The 16382-nt window shown below is 44.2% G+C and overlaps 1 protein-coding gene across 1 annotated transcript in view; it reads right to left on the reverse strand.

Annotated features, from left to right (window-relative positions):
- LOC102454722 (complement C4-A) overlaps window positions 1–16382 on the reverse strand; it is an 82002-nt gene that overhangs the window by 2718 nt on the left and 62902 nt on the right. The window contains exons 35-41 of the mRNA XM_075919120.1: window positions 15232–15319; window positions 13215–13289; window positions 11204–11312; window positions 8677–8766; window positions 8207–8299; window positions 6754–6837; window positions 2324–2456 (exon numbers count right to left, since the gene is read on the reverse strand). Coding sequence (XP_075775235.1) covers window positions 2324–2456; window positions 6754–6837; window positions 8207–8299; window positions 8677–8766; window positions 11204–11312; window positions 13215–13289; window positions 15232–15319 — 672 coding nt within the window. The remainder of the gene's footprint in view (window positions 1–2323; window positions 2457–6753; window positions 6838–8206; window positions 8300–8676; window positions 8767–11203; window positions 11313–13214; window positions 13290–15231; window positions 15320–16382) is intronic.

The following is a 16382-nucleotide window of genomic DNA, read 5'->3' on the forward strand; positions in this document are numbered from 1 at the left end:
AGGGAGAGACAGGGAATCAGCTCTTGGCTCAGCAGTTTTGTGGGGCTTGGAGGAGGTTCAGGGAAACGGGGATCAGCTGTGCTGTGGGGGAGGCATGCAGGGAACCAGTGCAGGGCTCAGCTGGGCTGAGGTGGATGGGGGAGGGCATACAGAACAGATGGGCAGCTCAGCTGGGCTGTGAGGGGCTGCAGGGAACTGGTGCTGCACTCCCTTGGATTGTGAGTGATGGTTTTGGGGGAAGTGCAGGGAACCAGCAGGGGTGGGCAGCTTAGTTTGGTTGCAGGGGATAGAGGTGCAAAGAAGCCTAGTGGGGAAGGGGGGGACCAGGAGCCCTGAAATGACCTCCCCTGGTCCAAAAATTCCTCATCTGGGACCAGTCAGGTCTAGAGGGTGCCAGATCAGGGAGGTCCAACTCCTACCCAAGTCCCCTCCTCGCACTCTCCCTCGTAGCCAGACACCCTACATCCAGCCTGCTTCTGCACCCTACCTATCTGGTCTGCACCCTTCCCAGACCTTGTCCCCTTCTGCCCCCCAGCTCCCTCCCAGATCCTGCACCCCATCCCTATCCCGCTCCTTGGCAGCCCTGCCATCCACCCTAGCACCGCCCTGGCCCCAGCACCTTGCCTCACACCCCAGGACTCAGCACCACCCTGGCCCTGGCCCTGGCCCCAGCCCCAGCACCCTGCCATCCACGCTAGCACCCAGCAGCACCCTGTTCCTTGTCCCAGCACCCTGCCAGTCACCCTAGTGCCCAGCAGGACCATGTCCCTGACCCCAGCACCCTGCCACCTGCCTGTCCCAGCACCTTGCCCCAGCACCCTGCCACCTGAGCCAGCATCCTTCCACCCAGCAGCACCCTCTCCCCAGCACCCACTAGTACTCTGTCCCCTACCCCCACCAGCACATTTGGGACCACATTAGTGAGGCTTGGGGGTTTTTGGAGGAGCTTTTTTTTGTTTTTTTGCATCTCACTTGTGTGGCCCCAACTGACTTTTCTGTGGGTCAGTGACCTTTGACTCAAAACAGGTTCCTCACCCCTCTCACATATAAAGACAATGCTAAACCTTTTGAGTTTGACATAATATTTTATTTAAAAATGAAGCCAGGCCAACAAGCCCCCAATTGGGACCAAACCCCCATTTCACTGCAACATCATAACACTCCTGCACCACCTGACCCCAAATCTGAGCCTATCATACACTGGAACCCCCGTCCTGAGCCTCTTACATCCCCACACTCCTGCATCCCCACATCCTCAGTCTTCTGCAACAACGTTCCTCCACCATCCACACATCACAAATCTGTGTCCTGAGCCCATCATACTCACAACCCTATGGCCCTGAGTCCCTCACATATCCAGCCCAAACTCCTGCACCCTCATATCCACAAGCCCTGGCTTGCTCAGCACCCCAACCTTCCACCTGAACCCAACACTCCCCAGCCTAGAGCCCCCTCCCTGAGTCAACAGCCCTTTCTGCTGCATCCAAATTCCCTCCCAGAGCTTGTACTTCTCACCCCTTCCCACACCCAAATCCCTCATTCCCACCCCACACCTCACTCACTAGGTTGAGACAAGTATAAGGGCTGGATATAGCAAGTGATGGAGAGGAGGGGAACAGAGCAGATGAGGCCTCACAGAAAGGAGATGGGGGAGGGGGGTATTGGGTCATGAATTGGTGGGTCCCTCTCTCCTCCTCACCCCACCCCCCTTTTTTTTTGCTTGACAAACCTAGGGGTTCCTTGAAATTTTGAAAAGCTGAAAAGGGTTCCTCAGCCAAATAAAACTGGGAAACACTGTGCTAGACCATTCATTGTTTTTTAAGTTTTCCAGTTACAGACTAACTTGGCTACCCCTCTGAAGCATAAAGATGGTAAAAGTCATAGTGCTTCAGTTATTTAAAACTGGACAGCTGTAAAGCTAACTGGCTCTCAGTTAAGGCTTTAGAGGAAACTCATCCTTTCTCTCTGTAAGTGGTCTAAGTGCCACTACATGGGATAGTGAACCACACCCAGTAGGCATGTGGGTTACCAAAGCACAATAGGGAATAGCCTCTTATTTGATAAGAAATGCTTTGGGGCAGCTGCATTGTTCAGTGCAATGGCCTTTTCGCCTGTGCCTTTGCTGAGGGACAAGGGCAGCAGAATCAGTGCCGAAATTTGGCCCAATCCTTTATAAAAGTATCATGCTAATAACAATAGTATTCCTCAGTTGCAGATTTCCCTAGAAGATCTTGGCACATCTGACTCACAGGCCATCTCACAGTTCAGTACCTGTTGACAGACCTTGCCATGTTATTGTCAGCAAAGTATACACTTTACTCACTTGTTGTTGCAGTCAATGGTTTGCCCATCTTTCCCCATCAGAAGATATTGCTTGCCAACCTCCACTTTTAATTCACAAGACACACGCTTTAAGAACTGCCGGAGATCATCTGTCTGGATGGTTTTGTCACCAGCTATTGTGGAAACAAAGAAAGTACCATAAATTGCTTCTGTCTGATCTTAGTTAAAAGAAAAAAGTCTTTAGTATTCCCAATAAGAACTATGTTTTCTTCAATGGTAAAACAAAATGTTCAGGGACAGATTGTCCAGCATGTACGTCCTGTGGCGTCATGTACACTCAATGCAAAGGAAGTGTATTCTATTTCCATTCTTTTGTAAGTTGCTTGGCACTGGTGTAAATAACACCCAGGGTGTAGGCCACTGAAGGGTCTAGCCCAGCAATTCCCAAATTGTGGGTCATGACTCCCCAAGTGCAGTCGCACTATCAGAGGATGGGGAATGCTACAAGCCCTACAGTACAGAGGATACCATTTTGTGCCCCACAGCATGCCCTTCCATGTACGGCATCCTCTGTGAAGCATGGGTGCTTATGAAGTCCTGCTGTGTGGAGGATGCCATTTTGCTCTTCAGAATAGTGTCTTGCAGGCTGTCTGGCATCCTGACCAGAAAGACTTCATTAAAGTGAGGCTTTGCCAGCAAAAAGTTTGGGAACTCCTGGTCTAGCTCTTATCACATACACTTCAAATTGGAAGCAGATTTTTTTGTTCTGGCATTTTATTAATGAACCTGTAAACAGTACCAAGGCTGATGGCTATTAAAACGTATTTGACAGCACTCACTGTACCCTCTGGCACATAAAATATTTGTCATTATTGCATCACCACTGCACATGCACAGTGAAGGATGTGGAAATCTACTAATGAAACCAATAAGCTGTGGTAATGGCCCTCAGTCCTGAGCACTCATCCCCCTCCACTCTCTTCCAAATAATTAGGTAACAAAACTTAAGCTTCCAAGGTTAATATTGGTTTTTGGCTGTTTAGCGCTTGCTAAATTATTTAGCCTCCATTGCAGGAGACCCCATTAGAATCCTTAAACCTATCGATTTCTACACATCTCTGTTCTTCTGTAAAATCAGGAATAGCTGCTCACCATTTACCACTATGGCTATGTCTAGACTGCAGGCTTCTTTCGAAAGAGGCTCTTTCGAAAGCATCTTTCGAAAGAGCCTCTTTCGAAAGATCGCGTCTAGACTGCAGGCGGATCTTTCGAAAGAGAAATCCGCTTTTTCGAAAGAGAGCACCCAGCGAGTCTGGATGCTCTCTTTCGAAGACGGCCTCTTTACATTGAAGAACGCCTTCTTTCGAAAGAGGAACTTTCGAAAGAAGGCGTTCTTCCTCGTGAAATGAGGTTTACCGCCATCGAAAGAAAAGCTGCGTTCTTTCGAAATAATTTCGAAAGAACGCGGCTTGAGTCTGGACGCAGGGGAAGTTTTTTCGGGAAAAGGCTACTTTTCCCGAAAAAAACCCTGAGTCTGGACACGGCCTATGATATTACATTTCAAAGTGCAGTCCACCTGAGGATCTCAGAGCACGTTACAAATATTAATCCAGAACACATCCAGTAATCTTACTATATAATTCAGAAATGTGCATCTATTTGTCTGTGTCCATTCATCTGTGAGTCCGTTTGTTCAAGAACTCTTTCTAAGTGGCAAGAGTTAGGACCACCAAATTTGGTATGGAGCTTCCTCTTAATCTAACTTAAAGCAAGGTCAGGGTTTGGTTGTGTCAGGACAATGGGATGTGCCTGCATTTGATTTTTTTTTCTCATAAAAGGGAGGCGCTTGATAGGAGGGAGCATTGTAGAATGACCACAAGGGGCAGCAAGAGGCCAGAGATAGGGACCAGGAAAGCTAAACACCATTGAGCCAGCAGGGACATGAGTGGAGCAACAGACAGCTATTTTACTATATATTTCAGAGAGTTTGTCTGTTTGTGTGTCTGTCTATTTGTCTGTCCCCCAGATGGGGGATATGCACCCTTCCCCTGGCTGTGCCCGCTGGAGCTGCAGCAGCCATGAAGAAGTGTTTCTCACCTGGCCCCAAACTGCTGCAGTGAGAGAGGGCCAGGGTTGTCCTCTCTACCCAGGGCAGCCTGCATACCGAACCCCTCTCCCTGCTCCACACCAGAACAATGATTTCAATGAAGAAAACTTGAGTTAAGGACCCGAGCAACATCAGGTAAATCTTCTAGGTCACTGAAATAACCAAACTAATCTGAAATATATCTATACAAAATCTTCCCTGCTTCCACTCCTCACACTTGCACACTGATTTATTATGCCATTACTCCTGTGAATCAGCTCTTTCTTCTAAGAACCCTTATTCAAGCTGTCTGGAAGTCACAACACTGTGAATCTGGAGAGCTGGAACTCCAGCCCCTTACAAGAAACATATAACCAATGAACCAACAAGGCTGTCATGACCATGGAAGCTTTTGGAACTTTTAAGTTTTTTGATTGCTCTGGGAAAGCAAACCTCCCAGCAAAAAGATCAAGAGGTTGACAAGCTACTACAATCAACTTTTGTCCACAGTGGCTGAACTTCCCCTGGGATCTTATTCTCTTGGTCCCTCACAACTAGTGTGAAGCCTGTCATGACTTGCTGATGAACTATGAAAATGGAAGTGTGTAGATGAGGGACTAAAATGGTGGTGTCACAAAATTTCCTTTGAACTCACCCACCATCAGAATAAATCAGGGATGGGCAATAACACAGCAGCAGTTCACCAGGGTTAGTTCCTGGTGAGCTACCAACACCATATTTGCCTGCACAGCCACAGATACTGGTGATCGCAACTCCTGTTGGTAGTGGATCGCTGATCCTGGCCAATGAGAGAGGCGAGAAGTGGCACAGACCAGGATACCACTTCCTGCAGTTCCAATTGGCCAGGAACAATGATGCAGGTGAATATAGTGGCAGAGGTCTTCAGGAGCTGTCCCTAGCAGACTGGATCCAGCCCACAGTCCAGTATTTCCCACCCCTGGCTTCAATTCTTCTGCAGGACTGTGTGATTGCAACAATGGGAGCAAAGAAAAATCTCTTCTCTCACTACAGGTACAAAATCCAGGCAGGAAGGGCTATTCTCTATAGTTCATCAGCTAATTGGACTTTATAATCCAGCTATTGGCTCTGAGCACTCACCACTGTGTACAGTGCTCATCCTGCCACATGGAAATGAATCTGAGAGAAGCCTTTAAAAGACCAGAAACACTGACTGGATCATATAGGTCTAACCATGCCCAACAGCAGTACAGTTCAATACTATCACACTATGGCTAGGACTAGAAGACAACACGCTTTCATCAGAAAAAGCTACGCAAATTGTGTTCCACAATTTGCGTATCTTTTTCTGATTGCTTTTCCAGAGGAGGCTTTTCTGCCATTTGACCCCGTCTAGACAGGGCCAAATGGCGGGAAAGCCTCCTCTTTCGGCGGAGCCCTTATTCCTCATAAAATGAGGTATACAGAGCTCCCTGAAAGAGCATGTTTGCTCTTCTGCAAAAAAAGTGTAAGAGCAAAGGCGTTCCCTGGACACGGTGGAGTTTCTCCAGGATACCGGAGGAATCCCGGAAAAACCCACCAGTCTCGACATATCCTACATGACAACCTAAAAACCTTGAGAAATATTTGATCCTCTATCTCTAAGACAAATCCTTGTTCTTTTCAACTGATATAAAGCTAGTAAGTAACAAACTCTGTCCACCATGAGAAGAAAAGATCAGTTCCTTCCCTTCAGAGAAACAATCTGGAATGCAAGACGTGCAAAAAAAATCTAATAATAAAACTCTCTCTCCATGGGTATTCTCTCTGTGAAAGGGAATATGTATTGCTCCTAGTGGGTAGCATTTTATTCTTCCAGTCTTCTGGAAAGATTCACTGGTTCCTTTGAGCCAAAGATTTTGGTGTCTCTTAAATGTTTAGATATATTTTCACCACTTTCATTTCCCATGGGATTGGAACTGACAGTATGCTGAAACAGCATGAGGAAAAGCAGGTAGGTCTCTAGGTTCTCCTAGCTGGGACAGGAGTGAAAGTCCAGGAATCTCACTAGAAAGCCTGCTTGCATAAGATTCTCGGCCTTACTTTACAGACTCAAAGAGGCTTCAAGGGCCTGTATGATTATTCTAAGTTGAATTCCAACTTAAAACCTGTGGATATTCACCCATTTTTAGTATGATTGTACCTCATTACTAGCAAATCTCTATCTCTGTCCTGCTTTTAAAACAAACAGATTTTTCATTTATTCTCTAGTACAGTGCCAGAGCATTTCTGTTAAAACACAGAAAACAGAACTATGGAATGTGTATTATTGTCCTGAGAATGCTACTGGTTTGGTAGGGGAAAAAAACACCTTACTGAGAGACAGACAGATTTTGCTGTAAATGAATACAAAGTATTATACTTACAGGCTTTTAGGATTCTTTGGACTCTGGCCTCAAAATAATCAAAAGCATTCTTTTGGATCATCCCAAGGATCTTTACATGGTATGCTGCAACAGGACAGTAATTGTGTGAGGATGGATGAAAATGGTAAATAGCATACAGAAAGGAAAATCAAATACATTTAAGGTCTACACTACAGCTGTTTTTCAGAGCACATTTTGTGTAGCTTTTTCTGACTTTTTTTCGGAAGAGGCTTTTCTGAAATTAGCCCATCTACATTAAATTTGGCCTCCTCTTTCGGAAGGTCCCTTCTTCCTCATGGAATGAGGAAGACAGGGCTTCCAAAAGAGTGCGTTTGTACTTCCGCAAAAAAAAAAAAAAGCGGAAGAGCAAACGCAATCCCTGGACGCGGTGGAGTTTTTCCATATCCCGGAAAAACCCTGCAGTGTAGACGTATTTAAGTGATTTTCAGCACAGCGGCAGAAGTGCTACCAAGTGGTACATGAGAGGGCTGCAAAACTGAAAGACACCATGTGCATCTAGAACATACCTGGCTAGGCAGACACTGATCAGGAGTTTGTGGGATTGAACCCACCCTGCCAAATGTAACATTATCCTCTACATGGACACAGACCGGTCTATACCAGTAGGTTTCCTGGACTGCTGCACTGGGAAAGATCTACCTTTGTCCTACCACTGAATTCATATGTAGACCACTAAAGCTGCTGAGCCAGAGTCTCTCTCCAGGATCTCCTGTGCTCGGCATATCCTAGAAAGGAGCCATAGACACACATTAATATACAAAGGGTATTAGCTAGCTCAGCAAGTTTTGGAAGGAAGAAAACTAGGAGTCATCCACTCTTTGCTATCCCTTCCTACCAGAAGAAAAGGATAATTCAGTGGCTGAGACATTAGTTTAGGCTATGGGAGATGTAGGTTCAATTCCCAACAGATGGCAGTCTTGGGAGTGGCCTGGGGCATGTCATGTCACCTCCCTGGGCCTCAGTCCTTATCTGTGCAGTGCTTCCTTACCCTTACGGGGGTGCGTGAAGAAAATACACTACAGGTTGTGAAGCCACTTGAGACCTATTGATGAAAACTGCTATATAAAAAATAGGACTTACTATTACCTAACACTAGGGACCGTGAGGCCAGAGGCTCTAATATCACCAGTCTTCTCTGAACCAGAGTAACATACTGGTATGATTCCTACCCTAAAACCCCTGCCCAGCCAGACTTCCCATCATCAACTCTCTGCCCTTCTCCCGAGCCCAGATGAATTCTTTAGAAACCTTTCCTTTCCTCTCCTTTGTTCAGAATGCCTGCCCTAGTACCCACTCCTCTCCCCATTCCAGACAGACTCCAAGCCAGACACAGAAATTCTGCCCAGTTTAGGAGAGATTCAATTTAGAGAGTTTACCATTATAGAGAAACACCAAGTTTTAAAGATATTGACAAACATCTCACATGCCTTACCATAGTCTACAACAGGTTGGTAGCAGGCAAAGCTTTTACGTGTATCCGTTGTCATGGCTTTATTGAAAGTCATTCTTCTTTTTGGACAGGGACCTAGATGGAACAATTTAAATATATAGTCAGCAATCCCACTTTATCTTGAGAGAAACAAATTACTGGAAGCTAAAGGTAAACAAATTCACAAATAAGACACAATTTTTTAACACAGCAGTACTAATTATTGGAACAATGTACCTGAGATGTGGTGGACTTTTTTATCGGACTGAAACTTTAAAGGAAGCCTGGACAGCTTTCAAATAGAAGTTATGGTAGTCTTGGTGCAGATAGTATGGGATGATGTTCTATGGCCTGTGTAATGCAGGTCAGACTAGATGATCATAATTGACCTTCTGGCCTTGTATCTATGAACAGCTACTATGAAGGAATGAATTTCTTTGGAACTGATTCAATCATATTTATCCATCCCTTACCTTCAGCGCACTGGCAAACCTTTCCATGGCACAGTTTGGTTAACATGGCACTATGTCTGGGCGCATTGTAAAATACACTGCATTTTCTCCCTAAAGAAGAAAAACAACATTGGAAAAGGTGGCGACGAACAGAAGTTGCAGACTTCATCTTTGCAATCAAACTTTGCTAGTGCACTAAGGGATCGTCTGTGCTACCTGAGTAAGCAACTGCAGTGCCTTAAATCTATAATATGGGAAGGGAACTGATTGTTTGGATTCCAACTGAATAATCAGTTTAATTTTAAATCCCCTGTTTCTTCTTTGTTTCACTGCAGAAAACATCTGTTTAAAAATGGAAACAGTAAACATTAATTTACAAGCTTTAAATAATTTCTATTAAGGACCTTTGTCCTATGAGCCATCTTTCTATCAGCTAGATGGTGTAAATCAGCAAGGCTCCTTTGACTTCCACGGACCTAGGTCAACTTACACCAGCTGCAGATCTAGTCCTTTCATTATAGAATCATAGAACACTAGAACTGGAAGAGACCTCGAGAGGTCATAGAGTCCAGTCCCCTGCCCTCATAGCAGGACCAAGCACTGTCTAAACCATCCCTGATAGATGTCTATCTAACCTGTCCATAAATATCTCCAGAGATGGAGATTCCACAACCTCCCTAGGCAATTTATTCCAGTGTTTAATCACCCTGACAGGAAGTTTTTCCTAATGTCCAGCTTAAACCTCCTTTGCTGCAATTTAAGCCTATTGCTTCTTGTCCATCAGCGGCTAAGGAGAACAATTTTTCTCCCTCCTCCTTGTGACACCCTTTTAGATACCTGAAAACTGCTATCATGTCCCTTCTCAGTCCTCTCCTTTTCAAACTAAACCAGCCCAATTCTTTCAGAACTGGTCCCAGAACAGATCCCTGCGGAACTCCACTTGTTATATCCTTCTAGCAAGATTGTAAACCATTAATAACTACTCTCTGAGAACGGTTATCCAGCCAGTTATGTACCCACCTATAGTAGCCCTATGTAAGGTATATTTGCCTAGTTTATTGATAAGAAGATCATGAGAGACCGTTTCAAATGACTTACTAAAGTCTAGATATACCACATCCACCGCTTCTCCCTTATCCACAAGACTTGTTATCCTATCAAAGAAAGCTATCAGATCGGTTTGACATGATTTGTTCTTTACAAATTTATGCTGGCTGTTACTATCCTTCCAGATATTTGCAGGTGATTTCCTTAATTACTTGCTCCATTATCTTTTCTGGCACAGAAGTTAAACTGATAGGTCTGTAGTTTCCTGGGTTGTTCTTATTTCCCTTTTTATATATGGGCACTATATATAAAATATATATATTATTATTATTATTATGCTCAGAATGATAGCAGATGAGGAAGGTCGGAGTCTAAACATACCAGGATGGCGGCTTAGACTGGGCCCTAAGTGGTTGCTTGCACTTTAGAGCTCAGGCATTTTCATGTTCTCTGCTATCCTCATCTGCTTGCAGGGGCAGCCCAAACAGAAAAAGAACTTAACAACCTTAGGGTAAGTCTACACTAGCTCATTAGTTCAAGCTACGTAGGGTAATTAGGGCAAGTGGAGTTGCAACTGAAGCCTGGGATTTAAATATCCCGGGCTTCATTTGCATGTTCCCAGGCGCCGCCATTTTTAAATCCCTCTTAGTCCGAACTCCGTGCCTGCGGCTACAAGCAGCACGGAGTAGGTAGTTCGAATTAAAGATCCTAATTCAAACTACCGTTACTCCTCATTCCATTCAATGAGGAGTAATGGTAGTTCAAATTAGGATTTTTAAATTGAACTACCTACTCCGTGCTGCGTGTAGCCACGGGCACGGAGTTTGGACTAAGGGGGATTTAAAAACGGCGGCGCCTGGGAACATGCAAATGAAGCCCGGGATATTTAAATCCCGGGCTTCGTTTGCAACTTCGCTTGCCCTAATTACCCTACCTAGCTCGAACTAACGAGCAAGTGTAGACGTACTCTTACTGTTTTAAAGTTCTACATGAAGTGGGCCTTTGTGCAACCTCACATCATGGTACCTTTCTTTTGCAAGTACAGTTCACTCCTATTCAGTGTATTGCATTAGGCACCTAACTCCCTCTGAGGATCTGTGCTTTTGTCCTAAGAGCTGACCCTGGGGCAAATTTGGGTAAGTTCTGTCTACTGCTGCTGGTGCTCTGTGTGATCTGTGGAGATTGATCTTACGCAAGCATGAGAAGTTCTCTTAAACAAATCCATATAAGTAAAATATGTATTTCCTGTAATAAATGCATATCAGGAGCTCACTTCTTGAAAAGATCTCTGTTAAAGTGCTCCCTCATTGTGACATTACCAATCTTTATTCAGAGGGGAGTTGTTTCATTAAGCAGTGTAAGAAAATAACTGACTCACACATCATATTCCAGTATGCCAGGGTTTCTGCTCAACGGACAGAAGGGAAAAAATCAGTCTTGGCATTTTGCTCTTTCCAAATAGGTTCATGTTAATTTTTTCTATACCCCTGGGTCAGCTTACCTGGGTTGTAAAAATCATAAAGTATGGCATTTGCTGGCTGTACTAGACCCATGGGATTGATTTGCTTAGCCCCAAATGACACACAGTCTGGTTCAGTTCCATTACTGAGCTGCAATAAAAAAGAATCCAGAACAACATTTATTACAAAAAGAGGATGAATATTCCTCAGCCATGCCCCGATTTATTCATTCCTATATAGGCTGCTGAGCACTTTTTTCTTCTGACAGCATGGCTGAATTAACTGGCTGCCACAGCCACATTGCATAAGACTGTTCTTTTCCACATTATCAGGAGCTTTGAATAGACATGTTAAAGGCTTGCTATTAAAGAATAAGCAGGTGGGAGACCTTCACTCAGGAGAGTATCTATTCATGAGAGCACTTGCTTTATAGTGCCACTGAAGTCATCCTGAACAGGCATAGATGCTTAGGGTGTGTCTACACTGCAGGGCTTAACTCGAAATAAGCTACGCAAATTGAGCTATGTCAATTGCAGATCTTATTTCAAAATAGCTTATTTTGAAATAGGGAGCATCTACACTGCACTTATTTTGAAATAAAGCACTCTTCCTCCAACTTCCCTTAGGGAATGTCTACACTAGCCCCCTAATTCGATCTAGGGAGGCTAATGAGGGCGACCGAAATTGCAAATGAAGTGCGGGATTTAAATATCCTGCGCTTCATTAGCATGTTCCCGGCTGATCGCCATTTTAGAAATTGACTAGCCCGAAGTAACTGCCCACGTCTACACACGGCAGTGAAATGGGATTCCGAATTAAAGCCCTAACTCAAATTAGCTGGTAAACCTAATTGCAGGAGGAATAACAACTAATTCGGGCAGGTACTTTGGAGTAGTCAATTTCTAAAATGGCGACTGGCCGGGAACATGCTAATGAAGCGCAGGATATTTAAATCCCGTGCTTCATTTGCAATTTCGGTCGCCCTCATTAGCCTCCCTAGCTCGTACGAGGGTGCTAGTGTAGATATACCCCCACTCCTCATACAATGAGGGTTACAGGAGTTGGAGTAAGAAGTCCTCCAGCTTGACAGTATTTTGACACTATTTCAAAATAACTGCCTGCTCTGTATATGCAGACTAAGATATTTCAGAATAGAACTAGTTAGTTCGAAAGAGTGTTGCAGTGTAGACGTATCCTTACAGGGTTTCCTGGATCAGGGCCTAGCATCCCAAAATGCACTGGTTTATTTTACAGAACTAAGGGACAGCTGTAGACCCATGTGAACTACATAATCACACAGGGCCCCATTCATTTATGAACCTCACATAAACACAATCACTTTGTCAGCCATAGGAGCACTAATATATCTAATTGTTTTCTCATCCAGTTTGGGCCTTGTCCTTAATTATTTCTTTTCTTGCTGTTGCCTGCTGTGTAAATCACCTGCTAAGGGCATCTATTTCTGAGTGTCTCCTAAGGATATGAAGCATCTCAAATGACTGAAGGAGGCAATCAGCTTGTGAAGTGACACTACAAGCAGGCCAAGGGCATTGCAGGTACTCAGAAGGCTGTTAATTTGAGGATGCCCCTATTTACCTCTCTTGTCACGAGTCCTGCTCCAGCAAGGCACAGACTTAATTTTGCACACATGAATTGATTCACTGTCCGTAATGTGATTACTCTCGTATCTGAAGTTATGCACTTTCATCATTGCTTTGCAGGATTTGGGTCCTGGGGCCTCACAAATGTTAGCAATTGCCATGGCTTGAATGGATTCAGTAGGGGTTTTGTCACTACTTTGTTCCAAAGTCCTGGTCTAGAACATGGAATTAATCTTTCTGGGTACTACAAAGGCCTAAGGATACACATTGCTTTCCAAATATCTTCTCATTAATACATGATGGTACACTGCCATCCTGAGTCTGGGTGGTCTACCTTGATCTAAGCAGTTGTACCAACAATATATAGATTTAGAAACTCTGTCTGTGACCATACTCTCTCCTTTATAGTATCAACTAACAGACTCAGAAAAGTCATATAGGATTCACTCACCTCTCCAAAGTAGAGCAAAACCTTTCCTTCTTTGTACTCAAAGTGGTCAATGTACTGGTCTGCAGTCTTAACCAACTGCAAAAACAAAAACATAATTTTTACCTTGGTTTAAAATCAGTATTGACTTATGTTGGCTCTTTTAAACTGCCCAGCTGTGTGGATAGTGCTGGACTGGCCGAGTCTTCCTTCACATGAACAGTTCTGAACTTGGTCTGCTATTCTTTTATGTGGTGGAGGACCTAGGCATTTTTCTGAATAAATATATGGAGGGACTGTTTGCTCATTTTTATTGTATTTTATTTATTTAATCCATTTATGAAGGACATATCATGAACATCTCATAGTCATAAGACAAGAGTACAAAATACTAAGATTCAAGTTGACTCAAGCAGCCAAACACCGTATACAACTATGGACCACTTTAAAAAAAAATCTAGTAGGACAAATTCAGAAGTCACCAAGTAAGCCACCTATCACAACAGTAATGATTCCCTAAATAAGTGTATATCTACTCTATGTGAGCTGGTGGTACAATTCGCAGCTTATGTATCCTTACTTGCACTAACCCTAAAGCACTCATGCAGCCTTGGTAGAACACACAGTGGGAGGGGCGCACACCTTCTCCATGCTACAAAGCTTTACAAGTTGAACCTCTCTAGTCCGGCAACCTATGTGGATTGACATGTTTTAGTTAGCTGGATGACTACTTATCATGGGTGTGGCCAGGTTTCCTGCAGTCCCATAAAGTTTGTTTACAACCACCAGCGCTGGCTCTCCGTGTTCTGTGTGTAATTTAGCTCTAATTTACCCCTAAATGTCTTCTAAGAGCCCAGTAAGCAGTGGAAATATTAATAGTGCTGCTAGACAATATTGACCTCCCTCTGTCCAGCAAATTCTTTGGTTCAGCACCAGTCAGATCCCGAGGGTGCCAGACTAGAGAGGTTCAAACTGTACTGGTAAAAATTCTGTGAGCACAGAGCTACCACCAAGACTTTATTGGCAGAATGTGTTCATGCTCAAACACTTCTGCCAGTGCCTTTTATCCACATCGCAACTCTACTGGTAGGCATCCCAATTTCCTCCATGGTATCTTCAGATGTACTACCTTATGGAACATTGTCACTGGGCAATATACCTCTCATGGAATTATGGGTGCTTGGGGTTAAATGCCCACAATTTGCTCTGTTCTATCCAATTATCAACCACTTTCATTGGTCCTGTTGTATTTTCAAGACCAACTCAAATGAGGATGACTTGACAGCAAATGCTGAAGCACCTATTCATGGAACAAGTGCACTTAGGGGAGGAACAGTTTTGGGACCCATCCAACAAGCACCAACTGGTGGGACCAGACTGTCATGAAAACCTGGGATGATCAAGAATAGCTCCAGAACTTTCTGATGCGGCTGTCCCCATCCCTAGAGCTATGTGCCAGAGCAGAGAAACACAAATTAAGGGAAGGAACCTCAGTAGTCAAAGTGGCCAACTGAGATCATTCCAATATCAGATTTAGACCCTAATAGTCACATGTTTAAAGTATGTGCTTATGTACAGGGCTCGACAAATCACTGAATCTACTCGTCCGTGGAGAGTAGATTTCAGCCGGTCACCCTGTTCACCGGCACCGCGCGCATGAGCAATGCAGGTCTTGCACATGCACAGTGAGAGGCTGGCGAGTAGGTTTCGTCGCCGTTTGTCAAGCCCTGCTTATGTACTTTGCAAAATTAGAGACTTAGCCAAAGTGCAAAGAGTCCTCTAGAAGGGACGTGCAATGGATGTGCCCTCAGATTTTCCTTTGCTGCATACATCCAGAGCCACGTATGGTTCTTGCCACAGTCAAAAGAATGAAATACATCTGTCTCAATTCTCAGTGTCAACTTTATTATTCTGTAAACTCTTAAGAAAAGTGGGGCTACAAACTCACTCCCTTTGTGCTTGTGATAAACATGGACTCCCCAAAAACAGTGCAAAAATAATGCATTAAATTACAGATGTCAATGAAAGAAATTCTCCTCACCTGCTCAAGTTCAGCTGTGTCAGGTTCCAGACCACTTAAAAGTGAAAGATCAACTAGAGACATTTTTGGTATATTGGGACCTGTAGAACTTTTAGAGAAAATTGCTGTCAGTAAATTATTACATTGTACAATGTGTACAGTGATATTGCAGCCAAGTCAGTCCCAGGACATTAGAAATATGAAGTGGGGTGAGGTAATATCTTATATTCAGCCAACAACCTTGTCTCTCACTCATCATTGGAAATTGATCAATTAAAAATATTACCTCCCCACACCTTGTCTCTCTACATTGTACCTTTATGTTTTGTTATTTGTTTGGCCATCCCTACCTGGTGATGATGAAATAGATTCTGATTCCTATTGCTAATGAGCACAAACCAAAGCTTTCCTAGCATGCATTTATTTAAACCGATTGACCCAGGAAAATAAATAGTTTAAATTTATGTCTAGAGACTAAATTCCTAAAAATGCAACAGCCGTGTTTTTCTAATGCACTTCAGTTGCCCTCCTCTCCCAAATTCTTGCAAGGTGGGTTATTTTTGCTGAGCCATCCTCCAGAAGCCACAGATGATGATGGTATTTTACATTTACACAGTGCTTCTCTTCAGGAGCTATTCCACTGTGCTTTACAAATGACAGTGGCTCTTTGATCATTCATGTTTCGGTAACCACGACCCCTTAAACCCACACTGGATTGTGAGTGTGCAGTGCACTGTAGCACAATTCAGGGAAGTTCTGTTGCTGCGCTGGGGAGGACAGTCCAGGTCAGCACGCACCCTAAAAGCCACTGAAGCAGGGGTGGCCAACCTAAACCTGAAAAGGAGTCAGAATTCACCAATGCACATTGCCAAAGAGCAACAGTTATATGTCACCAGCCCTGATCATCTCCCCATCACCACTCAGCACATCCAGCCTACTGGCAGGCCCATGGGTCTGTACCTCCCTCTCCTTTTCCTTCTGCCCACTGTGATCAGCTCTCTGTCTGTGGGAGACACTTGGAAAGGGGAAGCATGGATGAGACAGACTTAGTGGAGAGGGTAGGAGTGGCAGGATTTTAGGGGGGAAGGGCCTAGGGCAGAGTTGGGGGTTGAACAGTGAGCACGCTCTGGCCCAGTGATAAGTTGGCACCTGTAGCTCCAGCCTTAGATTTG

The sequence above is a fragment of the Pelodiscus sinensis genome, chromosome 1, assembly GCF_049634645.1.
Source record: "Pelodiscus sinensis isolate JC-2024 chromosome 1, ASM4963464v1, whole genome shotgun sequence".
Lineage (NCBI taxonomy): Eukaryota > Metazoa > Chordata > Testudines > Trionychidae > Pelodiscus > Pelodiscus sinensis.